Below are 19922 nucleotides of genomic sequence, written 5' to 3' on the forward strand. Positions count from 1 at the left end.
ATATTACTTGTTCATTCTGAATTTATACAAATTAATCTCTCTGAGCTTTAATTTCAGTGAGATGGGAAGCATAACGTCACGTACCTCATAGGGTTGCTGTGAGTATTGAATGGGTATTGAGTGAGCTATTGCTTGTATAGCCGGGCCTGTGACTGTACATAGTAAATAAATAAATAGGTGGGCCAGAGCCCCAGACCAGAAAACAGATTATTATAGTCCACAGTGGTAATTGCTGTGGTGGGGGATACTGGGTCCCGTAGGAGTCCAGAGTAAGTACATCAAGGAAGGGTTCTTGGAGGAATTGACATCTAAGTTGGCCGGCTGAAAGGACGCGGGAGAGCATTACAGACAGAGGGGAGAACAGTGAAGGGGCTCAATCACAGTGGGGACAGAGAGGCGAGAGATCAGCCTGTGAATGGCAGGAGCAGCAAGACCATGCAGGGCTAGACATTCATGAAAAGAAGTTTGGCTTTTATTCAGAGAGCAATGCAGGGGGCACTGAAGAGTTCTAAGTAGAGGAGCAACGGAACAGATATGCAAGATTAGGGGCAGGGGGACCAGCGAGGAAGTGAGAGGTGGCAGTGGTCTGGACTGGGGTTGGCCTGCAGATGGAGAAGATGGTCTCATTGGTGAGACTAGTGACAAGACTTGTTTGAGGGGAGGTTGGTAGAAGAAGGGAGGAGAGGATGACTCTGAGGTGGTGCATGGTAATGCCTTCCATCAAGACAGGGACAGAAAACAATCTGGTGTAAGAGGTGGGCATACGAGATGGTGAGTTCAGTTTTGGACCTGTAGAGTTTAAGGTGTCTGTCTGTGAGACAGTGAAATGAAACTGTCTCATAGGTGGCTGGATACATAGATCTTGAACTAGAGAAGAGTCCAGGCTGGAAACACAGCCTTGGAAGATGTGATTGGCTCAGTAATGGCTCCCAAAGATATACAGGTCCTAATCCATGGAACCTGTAAATGGCACTTATATAGCAAAAGAGATTTTGCAGGTGTGATTAAATTAAGGATTTTGAGATGGGGAGATTATCCTGGATTATCTGGATAGGCCCTAAATGTAATCACAAATGTCCTTATAAGAGGGAGGCTGAGCACTTTGAGAGGTCCAGGTGGGCGGACCACTTGAGGTCAGGAGTTCGAGACCAGTCTGGCCAACATGATGAAACCCTGTCTGTACTAAAAATACAAAAAATAAAAATATAAATAAATAAAAAATAAAAATAAAAAATTAGCCAGGTGTGGTGGCATGGGCCTGTAATTCCAGCTACTCAGGAGGCTGAGGCACAAAAATCCCTTGAACCTGCAAAGCAGAGGTTGCAGTGAGCTGAGATCACACTACTGCACTCCAGCCTGGGCGACAGAGAGGCATCATGTCTCAAAAAAAAAAAAAAAAAAGAGAGAGAGGTTGAACTAGCCGGGTGTGGTGTCATGCACCTGCAGTCCCAGCTACTTGGGAGGCTGAGGTGGGAGGATCGCAAAAGCCCGGGAGGTTGAGACTTCAGGGAGCTGTGATCACTCCACTGCTTGGAGTGACAGAATGAGACCCTTCCTCAAAAAAAAAAAAAAAAAAAAAAAAAAGAGGGGGCCGGGCGCCGTGGCTCATGCCTGTAATCCCAGAACTTTGGGAGGCTGAGGCGGGTGGATCTCCCAAGGTCAGGAGTTCGAGGACCAACATTGAGAAACCCCATCTCTACTAAACATACAAAATTAGCTGGGCATAGTGGCGCATGCCTGTAATTCCAGCTACTCTGGAGGCTGAGGCAGGAGAATCACTGGAACCCGGGAGGCGGAGGTTGTGGTGAGCTGAGATCGCACCATTGCACTTTAACCTGGGCAACAAGAGAGAAACTCCGTCTCAAAAAAAAAAGAAGAGGGGCGGGGAGGCTGGGAGAAATTTGACCACAGGGAAGAAGGCAAGTAAGATGCTTGAAGATGCTGCTGCCCTTGAAGGTGGAAGGTGCCCTAAGCCAAAGAATGCAAAAACTACAGCTCTCAAAGCTGCAAAAGCAAGAAAACAGATGCTCCCTTATAGCATCCAGAGGAAGTACAGCCCCACTGATACCTTGATTTTAGCCCAGTGAAAGTTATTGCAGACTTGTGACCTCCAGACATGTAAAAGAATAAATGTGGCCAGGCGCGGTGGCTCATGCCTGTAATCCCAGCACTCTGGGAGGCCGAGGTGGGCAGATCACCCGAGGTCAGAAGTTCAAGACCAGCCTGGCCAACAGGCCGAAACCCCATCTCTACTAAAAAATACAAAAATTAGCTGGGTGTGGCGGCACATGCCTGTAATCCCAGCTACTTGGGAGGCTGAGGGAAGTTATTGGTGATTTGTTATAGCAGCAACAGGAAACTAGTACAGAAGACATCAACATTACCGTTGGGATTGGATGAAGAAATCCAGGAAGGCTGATAGAGTGAGACATGCAGAGGATTTAGCAGAGAGCTCCCAACGACTCCAGCATTTAAGATCCCTGTGGAGGAAGTGCATCTCAGAAAAGGCTCTTGGAGCAGCCAGAGGGAGGAGGGCCACCAAGGAAAATAGTTCTCCTAGGATTCAGGGGCAAGGGTGTTTCAAGGAGAAGGGGGTGGTTAACATTGTCAGATGCTCCTAGAAGTCAAGCAAGAAAAGTGCCTAAGCTCAGGAGTTTGAGGCTGCCCTAAGCTATGATGATTGCACTGCACTTCAGCCTGGGCAACAGCGTGAGACCTCGTCTCTAAAAATAAATAACAAGAAAAGTGCCTATTTGGTTTCAAGAGGAGAAGCTGACCTTGAAAGAACTCTTGGAATAGTTGTCTTCTCTATCAGATGGTACACATTTTTTTCAACTTTTAATTCTTTTTTCTTTTTCTTTCTTTCCTGTTTTTTTTTTTTTTTTTTTTGAAACAGGGTCTCACTTTGTCACCCAGGCTGGAGTGCAATGGCAGGATCTCAGCTCACTGCAAACTTGACCTCCCAGGTTTAAGCCATTTTCCTGCCTCAGCCCACCAAGCAGATGGGACTACAGGTAAGAGCCACCACGCCGGGCTAATTTTTGTGTATTTTGTAGAGACAAGTTTTCGCCATGTTGCTCAGGTTGGCCTTGAACTCCTGAACGATCCGCTCACCTCGGCTTCCCAAAGTGCTAAGATTACAGGCATGAGCCATCGCGCCCGTCAACTTTTAATTCTATTACACAGTAGTATATGGTCATTGTATAAAAGTTAGGATATACAGATTCACCAAAGGAAAAGAAAATTACTCATAATGTCTTCAGCTAGTAACATTTTAGTGCATATCTTTCCGGGTTTTTTTTTTTTCTTTTCTTTTCTGTGCGAGAAAAGAAAAGATTCTCTCAATCGCCGCCCTGTGGGGTAAAATACCATGAGGCCATTTTAAGAGGGGAAAATTCAGGCTTAGAGAAGCAAGCAATTTATCCAAAGTAACCAAGATTGGAATCTAGGTTCCTCTGACTCCAAAACCAATGTTCCTTGCCGCGGTACTTTCCTAGCTTTTTACTTGGAGAACTTTTCCCCAGAGGACCTCAGGCTTCAGAACTAAACCTAAGTGGATTTCTATCCTGAACCCCATCCCTCATCCGCCCCAAAGGATGGTGAGCCAGATTAAGGGGTGAAAGGCAGAAGCAGGAAGAGTAAAGGCGTGGGTGCGATCTATGGTCGGATAAGAGGGAACTAGTACACGCACGTGTTCGGATCTTCGCAACTTCAAAATCAAGTGGGCATCAGGCTTCCCACTGCACAGATAAGGAAACTGAGGTTCCAGGAAGAGAAGTAATTTTCCCCAAGTCACACAGCTAGCCAGGGGCTCCGAGCCACACATCCCCGGGGCGGGGGGGGGTTATCAGGAGGGAGTCCCCGGATGCCTGCAGAGCTGAGGTTGAGAGCTGGGCGTACGCAGAAAGGGAGGGGTGGGGCGATTCGGGGCGGAGCGAGGCAAGGAGATTGGGCGGGACTGGGGAGAGAGGAGTGAAGGGTGGCGGGGGGGTGGTAGGGCAGAAGGGGCGAGGTCATGGGGAACTCGGAACGAATCAGCAGAGGAGGGAGGAAGAGGCAGGGGGCTCTAAGACTGGGCGCGGAGATAGAGCAGCCTGGGCCGTGCAAGGGAAGAGGATTTGGAAGACCCAGAGCGGGATGAAACGGGACAGAGCCCTGGAGGGGCAGGGATGGGGCAAGGCGGAGGAGTTTCGACTGAGGCCAGGGGCGGGGCATCGAGCCAGGGGGCGGGGTCTGAGGCGGTGAGGGGGCTGGGGGCGTGGCCGAGGGGGCCGGCGAGGGGCCGGGGAAGCGGCCTGAGGCGGCGCGGGGCCGGGACCGGGGCCGGAGCGTGGACCGTGGTGGTGGTGGACGGCGAGGAGCCGGGGGCGGGGCCGTCCCAGCTGAGGAGCGGAGAGCGGCTGGAGGGTCGGGGGCGGGGCGTGCGGAGGGGCGGGGCGTGCGGAAGCCGGGACGGCGCCCCCGGCCGGCGGTGAGGCCGGCTCAGCGCGGAGCAGCTCAGTGCCCCCCGCGCCCCGCTCCGGCAGCCCCACGCTCGCGCCCGCCATGCCGGAGCAGTTCAGCGTAGCCGAGTTCCTGGCCGTCACCGCGGAGGACCTCAGCTCCCCGGCTGGGGCCGCCGCCTTCGCCGCCAAGATGCCCCGGTACCGGGGGGCGGCGCTGGCGCGGGAGGAGGTGAGGGGGCCGAGGCGGGAGGGGTCGGGGGTCGGCGCCGGGCCTGGCCTTGACCTCCACAGGCGTGTCGCACCCGAGCTGCGACGGCCCTTCACCGCGCCCCGAAACCTGCCCCCTCCCTAGGTCTGGGAGGACCGAGCGCATCTCCCACAGCTGCGTCCTCACCGTCCAAGCGGGGGGAGGCCCGAGGGACCGTTCTGGGGGGCCTCGAGGTCACTTCGATGACAAATTCCACAGGTCGGGGGACGTACCCCAAGTGCCCCGCGTGACCGCGTCATCACATATGTGTTTGCCTAGCGCCTTCCAGCCTCAGTTTGCGTTTTCATCTTCGGAGCCCCACAAGTGTGCCCCCGCGAGTCACTCCCCTTCTGAGAGGCAGGCTTCCCGCCTCAGTCCTGAACTTTCTTCCCCCCGGCTGCAGAGAGGCCCCCCCTCCCCCTTGCGGCTGGTTCGGAGATTTGGCCCGCGTTTGTGGAATGAATGCGGATGGGAAGGCGCCAGGAGCCGGGGTTCACCTTGGCTAGGCTGTTGGCAAGTTTATCGTCTCCTTTCCCCTCCCCTCTCCTCTTTGTCTTTCCCAGCAAAGCGTCCCAGGCCTTTTCTTTCGGTCTTGCAGTCTGCCCCACCCCATTCCCATGCTCTTCGGAGTTCCTTCCATTCCTCTTCTCCGAACCTGCTGCAGCTTTCCCCAGCTCCTCTGCAAGGAATATTCTAGGACAGACACCCCGTGGCCTTGGTCCAACGGAGAATAATGTGTTTTTGCAGCTCCCCATCCAAAGAATGCCCTCAATTTGGGTGGCATTTTGGACCTCAGCAACGGCTCTAGCTTTCCACCCTTCACCCTAAGTGTACTAGGCACCCACTGCGCGGCAGATACAAAGCTCAGTAGTTTATAACACCCTGCGCCAGTGTCAGGAAATCTCTCCTTCTCTCTTGGCAGGCTGACCCTCCATCTCGGAGTCTGTTTGTATCACTTTGTAAGGGTGATAGAGGATTGTGGAAGGAGTATCGACTTTGGGGAAGGCAGACCTTTTTTCTTTCTTTCTTTTTTTTTTTTTTTTTTTTGAGACGGAGTCTCGCTGTGTCGCCCAGGCTGGAGTGCAGTGGCGTGATCTTGGCTCAATGCAAACTCCGCCTCCCAGGTTCACACCATTCTCCTGCCTTAGCCTCCCGAGTAGCTGGGACTACAGGCGTCCCCCACCACGCCCGGCTAATTTTTTTTTTTTTTTTTTTTTGTATTTTTAGTAGAGACGGGGTTTCACCGTGTTAGCCAGGATGGTCTGGATCTCCTGACCTCCTGATCCGCCCGTCTCGGCCTCCCAAAGTGCTGGGATTACAGGCGTGAGCCACCGTGCCCGGCCAAGGCAGACCTTTTTCAAACGCTGGCTCTGCAGTTTGTCATTTGGGTGAACGTGGGCATGTGACCTGTTCTGTCATCTGTGGAATGGGGGTAATAATGTGTACCTCACATGAGACAATGCATATAAAGCATGCATCTTTTTTTTGGAGACAAGAGTCTTGCTCTGTCTCCCAGGCTGGAGTACAGTGGTGTGATCTCCGCTGACTGCAATCTCTGCCTCCCGGGTTCAAGCAATTCTCATTCCTCAGCCTCCCAAGCAGCTGGAATTACAGGCATGGGCCACCACATCCGGCTAATATTCGTATTTTTAGTAGAGACAGGGTTTCACCATGTTGGTCAGGCTGTTCTTGAACTCCTGAGCTCAGGCAATCTATCCGCCTTGGCCTCTCAAAGTGCTAGGATTATAGGCGTGAGCCGCTGCGCTGGCCCATGCCTCTTGATAAATGGAATGATTATCATCAGGTTAATCGGCAGCTCTCTTTAGACAGTGATTGGGTCTCTTTTGTCTTCATTTGTCTCACAGAGCCTCGCCTTGTATCATTTGTCTCACAGAGCCTAGCCTACTACTTTGCACATAGTAGGGGTACATGTTTTATTAAAATAAGAAGCAGCTGGTCAGGTTTGGCTTCCTTCCTTGGGCAGAACCAGTAGCTTGGAGTCCACTGCCTGTGGATGTGGGTTATATTTTACTGTGGGGCTCACAGGGAAACACTGCTGTCCAGCCCATCCTTTGGAGAGCTTCCTGAGATTTGTCTTCATAGCCTTACATTTCATGACCCAGAATAGCTCAGTGCCATCCACAGTCTTAGGGATTTCATGGTTCATCCTCCTCCCCAGGTTGTTCGTTAGAATCTTAGAGCAGGAGAAGGGGCTCCAATATGCACCTTATCCATGGACAGAAATGCCCATTTATGCCCATACATCTGGCCTTGCCTGGCTGTGTAAGTGTAAGCACTGTGTGTTGGGGGAGGGGCCCTTAGAATGGGTCTGGAGGCCGCAGCAGGCTCTGTTCAGGGCTCAGCTTTGCCCCAGTTCAGGCAAGACAAAACCCATCCTCCTTTGCCTTCAGATTTTTGGTTTGGTGCATGTAGAGGTTCATTGTTACAACAGAAATGCTCGTGGCACCCAAACACAGCTTTTCTCTTCAGCATTTCAGGGCCCAAAAAGTTAGAGTCTGAATTTTGGATTAGACTTCCCTGAGGTTTCCTGTTTGGTTTTGCATTTGCATTTATATTTTGCGATTACATTGTGTTTACATGTAGTTTGATGCTGCAATTTTTTCCCCCAGCTCTGGGCTTGACTAACCCACCCCCAGGCTTGTAGCTCTATTTGACTGAATCAAAATGCAACTGATTCTTAAGTCAAGTCTTCCAGTTCTGACTGGTTTCCTGGAAGTAACTAGGGACCCTGTCCTGGGACTCGCAGCCCTTTTGTACAGTCCTGCTGGGAAGGACCCTGGGCAGATCACAGGAAACTAGAATGTCAGGGCTGAGGGACCCTTTTAAGATAGAGACCAGCTAGAAACTCTCTCAGATAAGATGGAGAAACTGATGTCCAGAGAGGCCAAGAGACTTGTCCAAGCTCCTGCGGCTGGATAGTGGGAAAGTTAGCATTTCTACCCACGTGTTCTACCCCTGGTCCTGTTCTCTTTCCTTTTAAAGTCCATCTGTCTGTCCTCCCTACGTAATTTCTCTGAACTTCGTTATTTTATCCTTAAAATGGATCTCTTAATCACTCCCTGCTTACCCTACTGGGTTGTTAAAGTTTTTTGTGTTCAATTATGAAGTACCATGCAAATGTGAGGGAGTATATTAAGATAGTCATTACGTCAACCAGCCTCTTCCTGTCTTGGGCCCCTTTGTGCCCATCATCTCATTGATATTCACAACAACAGGTGAAACTGGGCCTAGGGCAGTGGAGGCAGCTGCCATGTGTCACATAGTGGGTCTCTCTGACTCTGCTGTGCTCTGCCTGGGCTCTGTCCAGCTCTCTGTGCCATCTCTATGGACATAAAGGACGCTAAGGACATAAAGATGCTACTTTGATTTGCTGACTGACTAGGGAGAAGTAGGCTGTTACAGGGAGATCAGTAAGAACCCCAGGAGTTTGTCCTGAGTCCCCAGAGAAAGGTACAGTCAATGCCATAAGAGGCAAGTGGAGCAGGAGAAGGAGAGAGCAGTAAGGACTGGTGCAATGAGGGAGAAGTTCCTGGAGGAGGTGACACTTCCAGGTGGAAGGATAGATGAACCCCATTTATCGGAGAGGACAAGGGAGTCAATTCAGAGACTCGTGGGAAGAGAGCATATTGGGAACCAAGTAAGCCATTTTGACCAGAGCCAAGAATTCACACTATATTGTGTGCCTCAAACTGCTAGTGGACACACCCCCTCCAGTAGGTCTCAGATGAAGCAGTCTGCCACAAATAGGAGGTCTCCAAAGGCTTGTTTTGTATATATTTTTGAAATTTTAAAAGAAAGTTTTAATTGGACAAGTGGCATAATTTATTATTATTTTATTTTTTGAGACAGGATCTCACTCTGTCACCCAGGCTAGAGTACAGTGGCACAATCATGGCTCACCACAGCCTCAACCTCCTGGGCTCAGGTGATTTTCCCACCTCAGCCTCCTGAGTAGCTAGGATTACTGGTGCCAGGTTAATTTTTGTATTTTTTGTAGGGTTGGGGTTTCACTATGTTGCCCGGCTGGTCTTGAACTCCTGGGCTCAAGTGATCTGCCCACCTCATCCTCCAAAAATGTTAGGATTACAGGCGTGAGCCACTATGCTCGGCCGGGGCATAATTTGTAATAAGTAATTTAAAACATAACAGAAAAGGCCTGTGAACAACTATCTCAATCCCTGTATTCTCCCCAGAGGTAATTGCTTTGGAAATGTACATGCTTCCCAATGTATGTCCTCACGGAAAATATATTATCAGTGGGGTAATGGGAGTGGCTGGGGGAATGTTTACCTGAATTGGTATCAGGTCTTATAATGCACAGTTTAAATTGTTTTGGAGTTACATTTTTCTTTTCCTTTGTGACTTTTGCTTTTTTGAATCTTGTTTTAGAAAGGATTTCCTTCTTGATTTTTAATATTCTTGTGAATTTTACAGTTTGCTTTGTAAAATGTATTTTAGTGTTAAAATTGTGTAATCTTAGAGATTGTTTGCAAGAAACATAAACCCTGTCAAGCTTGTTTCTGTTGGAGGGAAATTTGTTTGTTTGTTTTTTGATCGTCAGAGAAGAAGATTGAGGGAAATTGGCTTTAAAGAATTAGAGGTGCCTCATGGGACTGAAGAGCCGGAGGTAAAAGTACACCTCTCCAGGGCCTGGAACTGGAGGCTGGGAAGTTGTCAGGAACTAAGGCAGCTGCTTCGTCATTCTTGTTCTCTCCTGCCTCTGCTTCTCTCTGCACATCTGATCAGTGCTTTCGCTCATTCATCATCACACACGCCCCAAAGCACAGCCCCCATGCTCACGTGACCTCACTGGGCCAGTGTCTAAAGGTAACCGGACACAAGATTGAGCCAGTCTCATGTCCCACTTCCAAGTTCCTGGCAGAGGTTGACAGCCCGGCCCAGCTTCTGGACTGGTTCCAGTAGCTGGGTCTCCACCCCTGGTTTCATCAGCAGAGGTCATGGAGGGAAAGTAACAGGCAGGGTAAACATGGCCATTGAGACCTATGGTGTGGGAGGGGGCGCTTCTCAGAGAAGAGGGGCAGGGCCTGGAAAATCCCCTCAGAAGTATCTATGGCGATTCCTCTTTGTTTCACACAGTCCAGGTTCCAGGGAGAGGTGCTGTGCCCATCCTGTTCTGTACCTCCCTGGTTTAGATCATTTATGCATACTCTCAGGTATAGAAGAACCCGTTTAGAAAACTCAGGTATAGGAGTTTTTTTATTTTTTATTTTTTAATTTTTTTTTGAGACAGAGTCTTGCTCTGTCATGCAGGCTGGAGTGCAGTGGCACGATCTCAGCTCACTGTGACCTCCACCTCCTGGGTTCACGCCATTCTTCTGCCTCAATTTCCCGAGTAGCTGGGACTACAGGTGCCCACCATCACGCCCGGATAATTTTTTGTATTTCTAGTAGAGACAGGGTTTCACCGTGTTAGCCAGGATGGTCTTGTTCTCCTGACCTCGTGATCCGCCTGCCTCGTCCTCTCAAAGTGCTGGCATTACAGGCGTGAGCCATTGCACCTGGCTGGATTTTTTTTTTTTTCTTTTTTAAGATGGAGTTTCACTCTTGTCACCCAGGCTGGAGTGCAACGGCACGATCTGGGCTCACTGCAACCTCCACCTCCCAGGTTCAAGCGATTCTCCTTCCTCAGCCTCCTGAGTAGCTGGGATTACAGGCGCCCGCCACCATGCCTGGCTAATTTTTGTATTTTCAGTAGAGACGGGGTTTTGCCATGTTGGCCGGGCTTGTCTCAAACTCCTGACCTCAGGTGATCCGCCCACCTCGGCCTCCCAAAGTGCTGGGATTACAGGTGTGAGCCACTGCGCCCAGCCAGTTATAAGAGTTTAAAAGATTTAAAAGATGAGATTAGAATGCTAAGGGGGTGCAGCAAGACTTGGAGGGTTTTGAATGCCAATTGAGCATTCTGACTTTTTGTTGGGCAGTGTGGACCAGTGGACCCAATCATGTTGCTCAAGGAATGGATGAGGTTGGCCCTGCCAGCATAGTGCCTGGGGGACTGCCCCATGCCAGGCCCTGTATGAGGCACTGGGCAGATGCATCGCTCAGTTAGAGATGCAGTCCCTGCCCTGTGGAGCTTACAGTCTTCTGGCAAAGCCCAACAGTAAGCAGGTAAACAAATAAGTCACAGCCGGGTGCAGTGGCTTATGCCTGTAATGTCAGCACTTTGGGAGGCCGAGGTGAGAGGATCACTTGAGCCCGGAGGTTGAGGCTGCAGTGAACTCTGATGGTGCCACTGCATGCTAGCCTAGGTGATAGAGCAAGACCCTGTCTCCAAAACAAAACAAAACAAACAGAAAGAACAAATAAGTCAGAAGTTGCTCATTGTACTAAGTGGCACAAAGACTCATCCTTCTTGTCAAGGCCTTCTTTGAGGTTTGTTCTGGGTCCTCATCTCTTCAGGGAATCTTGTCCACACGTGTGGCCTTAGTTACCTCCCATCTCCAGGTGACTCACATATTTGTACCTGTAGCCTAGATCCTCATGTCCCAGTGCATACTTGACCACACTCCTAACTTCCCCCAGGCTCCCTTCCAGAGCTGTTTTCACAATGAGTGGTGCGACCTCTCACCTCCACGTGTGCCCCTCATCACCAAGGATCATCATCTTTTTTTTTTTTTTTTTGAGATGGAGTCTCGCTCTGTTGCCCAGGCTGGAGTGCAGTAGTGTGATCTCGGCTCACTGCAACCTCCGTCTCCTGGGTTCAAGTGATTCTCCTGCCTCAGCCTCCCAGAGGCAGATTGATCACCGGAGGTCAGGAGTTCGAGACCAGCCTGGCCAACATGGTGAAACCTTGTCTGTCCTAAAAATACAAAAATTAGCCGGGTGTGGTGGCACGTGCCTGTAATCCCAGCTACTCAGGAGGCTGAGGCACGAGAATTGCTTGAACCCAGGAGGTGGAGGTTGCAGTGAGCCCAGGTCACGCCATTGTACTCCAGCCTGGGCGACAGAGCAAGACTCTGTCCCACTGACAAAATATTATTTTATTAATTAGATTAATTTTATTAATCTAATTTGTCAATAGATTTCGACTTCTATGAGAATAGAAACTAATCTCACTGTTGTGTCTCTAGTATTTACCATAGAACTGTTTTCAGAAAATATTGGTTGAATAACAAATAAATGAAAGAAAAAAAAAACTAAAAAAGAGCATTCATAGAGAATAACGGTATGGGGATGCTCCAGATGGAGGGGACATCTTAGGCAAAGGCCCTGAGGCAGTAAAGAAGCTGAAGTATATGTGACCCTGAAAGGGGGCCCAAGGGGCAAAAGCACTGAGATGGGCAAAGGGGGAAGAGTGGCACCTGCTGAGTTCGGGTGGTGGTGGCGAGGCCATATTCAAGTTTGATGGCCCTGGTAGTGAGTTTAAGTTTTATTTAGTATACAGGCAAGCAACATAATCCAGTTTATATTTTAGAAAGATCATATCAGTTGCTGTGTGGAAACTAGATTGGAAGGGTCAGGAGAGGACCCAAGGAGGCCATGCTGTTATTTAGGGAAGAGATGATGGTGGTGTGGATAGGGTTGTGGTTGGTGGAGGAGGACAGAAGTGCACATATTGTAGAAGTGTTTTATAAGCAGTCAAGATTTGTTGATGGAGTACATGTGGGCAGTGCTCAAGATTGGGTCCCACATTTCTTTTTCTTTTTTTTTTTTTTTTTTGTTTGATTGGGATGGAGTCTTACTGTATTGCCCAGGCTGGAGTTCAGTGGCACCATCTCAGCTTACTGCAACCTCTACCTCCCGGGTTCAAGTGATTCTCATGCCTCAGCCTCCCAAGTACCTGGGGCTACAGGCGCCCGCTACCACACCCAGCTAATTTTTGTATTTTTAATAGACATGAGGTTTCACCATGTTGGCCAGGCTGTTCTCAGACTCTCCTGACCTCAAATGATCTGCCCGCCTCAGCTTCCCAAAGTGCTGAGATTACAAGTGTGAGCCACTGTGCCCGGCCTTAAATTTCTGATGGAAGGGTGCCATATACCGAGAAGGGGAAATCTGGCAGGGGAACAGGTTTGGGGAGAAATCAAGAATTCTAATTTTTTTTTTAAATTTTTTGTTTTTTAGAGACAGGGTCTCCTTCTTTTGCCCAGGCTGGAATGCAGTGGTGCAATCATAGCCCACCACAGCCTTGAATTCCTGGGCTTAAGCAATCCTCCTGCTTCCACAGTCACATGCCACCACATCCATGCTAATTTGTTTCTTCTTTTGGTAAAGATGAGGTCTTACTGTGTTGCCTAGGCTGGTCTCAAACTCTTGGGCTTAAGTGATCCTCTTGCCTTGGCCTCCCAAAGTGTTAGGGTTACGAGCTTGAGCAACTTGCGCCTGGCCAGGAATTCTATCTGTATATGTTTATAGGTCTTGAGACATCCAAGTGGAGATGTCAAGAAGGCAGTATGTGAGTTTGGAATTCAAAGGAGCGGGCTGGAGATACACATTTGAGAGCTGTCAGCATCAAGACAGTGGGTTTCAAACCTTTATCTGTGTCAGAATCACCTGGCATCATTCCCAGAGAGTATGATTCATTGGAGGTATCTTAGGCTTTTTATGGCAAGCAAGAGAAACCATCCTGAGCTGATTTAAGCAGAAAAGGGCTGCACTGAAAGGGAATGTTCAGTAGCTCACAGAATTTCTGGGAAGTTGGAAAACTGGGGCTGGGCAGCAGGCAGGATCTCAGCCAAAATCATGCCACCGAGCCAGTTTGGCAGGACACTGCTGCCACACACTAAATGCCATTGCTGTGTCACTGTCCCCTGGACACTAGACACCACTGCAGTGGTTGCCACCAGCATTGGAATGGATCTTCCACTGTGCTCCTGATTCAAAGTCTGTAGTGAGGGCTTCTGATTGGTTGAGCTTAGGTGTAAGGGAGGCTGGAAAAGCAAGAATTTGTTGTTTTCAGCTTTCATAGGAGGTGAACTCTGCCAAGACTTGTACAGTGAGGAAGTCCCCAGACATAGGAAGGAGGTCAGGTGCCAGACTGGCACACAATGACAGATGTACTTGACAGCAGGTTTGCCAGCTTGTGGGAGTGTCTGGGAATCTGCATTTAAACCAGCACCCTGGAAATTCCCATGCAGGTGCTGCCTGAACCACATTTGCATCCATTGCTTGAACTGGTACTTAAAGCTGTGGGAGCTGGGCACGGTGGCCCACATCCGTAATCCCAGCACTTTGGGAGGCTGAGGCAGGGGGACCACTTGAGGTCAGGAGTTTGAGACTAGCCTGGCCAACATGGCAAAACCCTGTCTCACTAAAAATGCAAAAAATTAGCCGGGCGTGGTGGCATGCACCTGTAATCCCAGCTATTCGGAGGCTGAGGCAGGAGAATCGCTTGAAGCCGGGAGGTGGAGGTTGCAGTGAACTGAGATTGCGCCACTGCACTCCAGCCTGGGTGAAAGGGCAAAACTGTGTCTCAAAAAAATAAAAAAAAATTAAATAAAGCTGTGGAATGGACAAGATCACCTAGAGAGAGGAATGAAGAAGGCCCAGGCCCAAGCCCTGGGGACCCTCGGTATCAAAAGATTGGGATAGGAGGAGGAATTAATAAAGGAGACCAAGAACGGGCTGTCAGTGGGGAAGGAAGAAAATAAGACAGTGTTGTGCCTCAGAAGCCAGGAGAGAAGTGTTCCGAGGAGAAAGGGTGCTCGGCTCTGTTAGATGCTGCCCAGATGCCCAGAGGTAAAATAAGACAATGACAGAGACACAGCCTCTGGCTTTGGCAACATGGAGGTCATTGGGAACCTTAAGAACAGATTTATGGCTCACGCCTGTAATCCCAGCACTCTGGGGGACTGAGGCGGGTGGATCACCTGAGGTCAGGAGTTCCAGACCAGCCTGGCCAACATGGCAAAACCCCATCTCTACTAAAAATACAAAAATTAGCCAGGCATGCTGGCGGGCACCTGTAATCCCAGCTACTCAGGAGGCTGAGGCAGGAGAATTGCTTGAACCCGGGAGATGGATGTTTCAGCGAGCCGAGATTGTGCTACTGCAGACACAGCAAGGCTCCATCTCAAAAAAAAAAAAAAAAAAGAAAGAGTAGACTTAATGCCATTTTCGCCTCCACACCATCCTGGACTGATTTGAGGAGGGAGCAGATGAGAAGTTCTCCCTAGAAGGTGAGCAGAGACATAGGTTGTGGCTAGGGCCCTGGGATCAACAGGGTTTTCTAGGATGGACTGGGGACCCAACTCCACTGAACCGCCTCCTCCCTACCAACAGCCTCTGCACAGGGGGCCGAGGGTCTTCCCAGAGTTGTCAACCTTGAGCCTGTCTCTCAAAGTCTCCTTCTCTCCCCAAATTTGTCTTTTTTTGTGCTCACTTCCTTGCCTAGTGTTCAGCTGTTTCTGGCCACTGAGGTGCAAGGAGACAGATGACTCAGGCAGATTTGGAGGCAGAAACTAACTTTAGGTCAGATCAGAAGGAACATGCTCTCCCTGAAGGCAATTTGATCATATCATTCTCAGACAAGATGCTGCTAGAAGGTCCCTTCGATGGGCCTAGAACTTGTGCCCAGGGCAGATGAGGGAGTGAGACCCACAGGGGCACAGTGAGTGGCTTCTGTGACTCTAGGGCAGGGCCCTGGGAAAACTGATTCCACCTCACCAACGTCACAGGAGGTGCTTTGGAGGGCATGGGAGGCTGAGCTGGGAACAGCTGCTGAAGGTTCTCTAACTTGACTGGTTTTAGACCTTGAAAGAGCTTTTAAGAATCTCAGCTGCTGCGGGCTACACCCAGACCCACTGAATCAGAATCTCCCGGGGGCGAGGCCTGGGCAAGTGTGCAGTTCAGAAGTTCCCAGGTAACTGATGAGCAGTCGGGGTGAAAACTGTTGTGGTAAGCTATTGCATGCCCACTGAAGGTTAATAATCCATTAAGCCATATTTACTGAACGCCTGTGGTGTACAAAGGCAGGCTCTGAGGGCGTGGAGAGAACTAGACAAGGTCTCCTTCTGGGTGGGAGGACTCTGCCAATGAAAAGTTGATTGACAACCTGTAGCATACAGGGATGTGGCTGAGGTCTGTGGCGAGAGTCCAGTAACTAAAGTCAGACAGGCTTGGGTTTGAATTCCTACTGGCTGTATGACTTTGGGCAAATGACTTAACCTTTCTGAATCTCGGTTTTCTGATCTGTGAATTAGGGATGATGATAACTGTCTTATGGGTTTGTTTGAGGGGATAACATAAAAAATCTAGCAAGCATAAACCTAGCACGTGACAGGTACTTAGTAATTTTTTAAAATTCCCTCTTACTGTAAACACAAGTACACCTGCACACGGGGTAGTTAAAAAGATCAGGAAACATACAGAGAAAAGAGAAAAGTAATTGCAATAGGGATGAGGTAATTACCATGAGTGAGTGTTGAGATTATCTGTGCGGTCCTGGCACCAGAGCAAAAAGGGAAACCTTGTGTACCTTGGAGGTTTTGGGGAATGAACAGCTAAGCCTGATTTTGGACAAGGCAGGGTCTTCCCTCAGCTCTGCCCTTTGCTCTCTGCCTCCTGTTCATTTCTTTGTCAAACATTTGCTGAGGCCAGTGTGGTGGCTCATACCCATAATCCCAGCACCGTGGGACGCCAAGGTGGGAGGATCACTTGAAGCCAGGAGTTTGAGACCACCCTGGAATCAAACAACAAAGCAAGACCCTGTCTCTACGAAAACAAAACAAAACATTTGATGAGAGGCTGCCTAGCAGTTCTCAGTCCTGGCTGCACCCTACAATCCCTTAGGTTGCTTTTAGGTAGATTTCTTCTCATTCAGGTAAAATTCACATAACATAAAACTCACCATTTTAAAATGTACAATTCAGTGGCCTTAAGTATATTCACAGTGTTGTGTAGTCATCACCACTATGTAATTCCAGAACATTTCCATTATCCCAAAAAGAAACCCTGTATTGATTAGTAGTTACTCTCCACTCCTTTTCCCGGCCCCCGACAACTTTCCATCTCTATGGCTTTACCTATTCTGGACAGTTCATGTGAATGAAATCCTACTACATGTGGCCTTTTGTGTCTGATCTCATTCAGTTGCATAATGTTTTCAAGGTTCATCCATGTTGTCTGGGTTGTGTTAAAAAGCAATAAAAATAGGAAAAACAAACACACCAGGCAGTGTTGTAAGCATTTTTCAGATATTAGCACATCATAACACAGGGCTTGTCCAGTTATTTGGATACAGAGAAGGTGTCTGCTGGGCAGGAATAGCTACCGTGAAGCCCTTTCTGTGTGTATTATGCTGGGCCATGTGCTTAAATGCCTGACTGAGTTCAGTCTGATTAGATAGATGCTGTTATTATGCCATTTGACAGATGGGGAACATCTATCAGAGAAGCTGTGTCACTTGCCTCAACTAAGAGGACTGGAACCAGAATTTGGACTTTAGGACAGTATGACTTGAAAGCTGGAGTCCTTAACCCTTGCTCTCTTTTCTGTATTGCCACTGGGTCTTGCTAATATGTATTCATACATTTAATCATTCATTCATTCATTCATTCATTCCACACATGCTTATTAACACCTCCATCCTGAGCCTTGTGTTGAGTGCTGCAGATACAAAGGTAAATGAGCCATTCCCTGCCTTTCTGGAGTTTTCAGCCCCGTAGAGATCAGACATGTATGGCAAATAAGGGCCAGGATGCTCTAATGAAAGCCTGTAGCGGGCCCAGGATGGAATACAGGTAGGCAGGATCAGTTCTGTTGTGGTGGGGAGGGGGTGACCTGTAAGTTGAGTCGGGAAAGATGAAGTGTTTACTAGGCAGAATGGGGCAAGGCCCTCCAGGCAGAGGGAGCAGCATGAGCAAAGGTCTGATGGCTGGAAACAGTTTGGCATATTGAGGAAATTGCCAAGAGTTCGATAGGGATGGTTTTAAGGGACCAGTGATGGATAGCAAGCCCAAGTGGGGGGCAGGGAGGGATTCATCCTGGCCAACAAGGGAACCCAGAAGGTGGGAAGTACTGTTTGCTGCTCTGTCCAAGAGGGCAGGCCAGGTTCTTCCCCAGTGTTGGGTGGAATTCAGGGCTTGAGGCCAGGGGTCGGGTAGGAACCTTCGGCGGTTAGTCCAGCAAAGTTCTTGTTCTCTTAGCTCATCACCGCCAAGCAATCTCCTGAGGAAAATCCCAGCCAGGAAACTTGGGGTTTGCAGAGGCCTCAGCATACATCGAGGGTGTGGCTCCCTTCTTGCAACCCCTCTTCCTCCCTGCTTCCCACCACCCCACAAGGGACAGCCGGTACGGCTGAGCTGGTGAGGCTGGACAAGTGCCCAGGCTGGGAAGACGTCTGCAGAGGCCTGACCAAGGGGTGCACAGCCAGTCACAGGCTCCAGCAGTGCAGGAAGGAAAACAGCAAGAGGCCAGAGGATCCTGAAATAATAAATGTCAGAGCAGACAGGAGCCTTCCCTGTCACCACCCAAACCCTTCATTCCAGAAGAGGAGTCAGAGGCTCAGGGTGGGAAGGAGACTGGCCAGGTCACACCACAGGACAGGGGCAGGGCTGAGGCTGGCCCTGGGTCCTGGCTCCCAGGCCTTGCAGTGTAGCCACCGCAGGGGCTGTAGGGTGGCAAGCAGGGCCAAGGGCCACCTTGGTATGGATGAGGCAGAGGGATAGCTGGGAAGAGCACTGCCCTCCTCTGGCACCCCCTTCTGCCCCAGCCTGGACTCTCAGGTGCTGGGGGTGGGGGCTGATCCAAAGGAAAACCATTTGGAGTCTTTCCCTCGCTCCTGCTGGTGGCTGAGGTTGGAGCAGCCTTGTAGGGTATGACTAACCTCAACTGTGTCCTAGCGCTTTGGCCTGGAAGGGGATTTAGAGCTCACGTCTGTTAGCTCAAAAATGGACAGATGAGGAAACTGAGGCATAGAAGGAGGAAGGAACTTACTGAGAGGCACACCGAGGGCTTAATGGCAGGAACAACCCTAAAATTCAGCACTTTCCAGTTCAGGGCTCTTGGTCTCATGGCCTTGTTCTATATGCAGTAGAAGGCCATTCTCTCAGAATGTTTCTGCGGTGCCTCTGAAGATGCCTGGCATCCACCATTAGAAAAAATGTTACCTCAATTTCTTTTCACAGCAATCCTTACAGAGATAACTGGGGCTCAGAGAGAGAGGATTTAGCTCATAGTCTGCTTTAGTGTGATAGCAAGAAAGGGCTCTGGAGGCAGAGGTCTCTGCGCTTCTTAGAACTTCCTACATGACCTTGAGCAAACTGCCTAACCTACCCCAGCCTCAGTTTCTTCATCTGTAAGATGGGGAGGATAATAACTACCTCACAGAGTTGTTGGGAGGAATAGGCCAGGTAACAAACATAAAGTGCCTGCCCCAAAGTGAGCAGTCAGTTAGTGGGGCAGTAGGTAGTTGAATTCATGCTAATAATAGACTCAAGCTGGGAGCTTGGAATGGGAGTCCTTCCTGTTGGGTGATCTGCTCCGGGTCAGGGCCTGGCTGTGTTCCCATCACCCTGTCATGCCTGGGGGACAAGGCTGAACTCTCTTTGTCCCGCTTGAACATGGATCTGCAGCTGAGCCCTGGAGTTAAACTTTTTATGTTGAGAATTACCAAGTAACTGCCCTGTTCAGAACCCTTCAGGAGCACCCCATCATTTATAGAATAAAACCTAGAGGTTTGGTTAAAAGCATGGACTCTGGAACCCAATTGCCTGGGTTTGAGTTTATTTTATTTATTTATTATTATTATTATTATTTTTGAGATAGAGTCTCGCTCTGTTGCTCAGGCTGGAGTGCAGTGGTGCAATCAGAGCTCACTGCAGCCTTGACCTCCTGGGCTCAAGTGATACCCTACCTTAGCTTCCCAAGTGGCTGGGACTACAGGTGTGTGCCACCACACCTGGCAAATTGTTTTGTATTTTTTGTAGAGACAGTGTTTCGCCATGTTGCCCAGGCTGGTCTCAAACTCCTGGGCTCAAGCAGTCCGCCCACTTGGGCCTCCCAAAGTGCTGGGATTACAGGCAGGAGCCACAACACCTGACCTGCATTTTCTGTAAATTGGTAATTGGATCTAGAAGTGAGAAGCCCTGGGTTTTTTTTTTTCTTTTTCTTTTTTTTTTTTTGTACTTTATCATTTTGTTAAATATTTTAAGTGTAACTTGGTTTGCTCATTAAGGTATTGTATTTTTTTTTTTTTTTTTTTTGAGATGGAGTCTCACTCCGTCACCCAGGCTGGAGTACAGTGGTGT

At 49.4% G+C, this 19922-nt stretch overlaps 1 protein-coding gene across 2 annotated transcripts in view; it reads left to right on the forward strand.

Annotated features, from left to right (window-relative positions):
• The first annotated feature begins 4422 nt into the window (after window positions 1-4422).
• ASAP3 (ArfGAP with SH3 domain, ankyrin repeat and PH domain 3) overlaps window positions 4423-19922 on the forward strand; it is a 55762-nt gene continuing 40262 nt past the window's right edge. The window contains exon 1 of one of the 2 annotated variants that reach the window (XM_024234134.3): window positions 4423-4674. In XM_024234134.3, coding sequence (XP_024089902.2) covers window positions 4546-4674 — 129 coding nt within the window. In that variant the 5' untranslated portion in view covers window positions 4423-4545. The remainder of the gene's footprint in view (window positions 4675-19922) is intronic. The other variant, XM_024234130.3, reaches the window with a different exon arrangement.

The sequence above is a fragment of the Pongo abelii genome, chromosome 1 (genome assembly GCF_028885655.2).
Source record: "Pongo abelii isolate AG06213 chromosome 1, NHGRI_mPonAbe1-v2.0_pri, whole genome shotgun sequence".
NCBI classification, from domain to species: Eukaryota; Metazoa; Chordata; class Mammalia; order Primates; family Hominidae; genus Pongo; species Pongo abelii.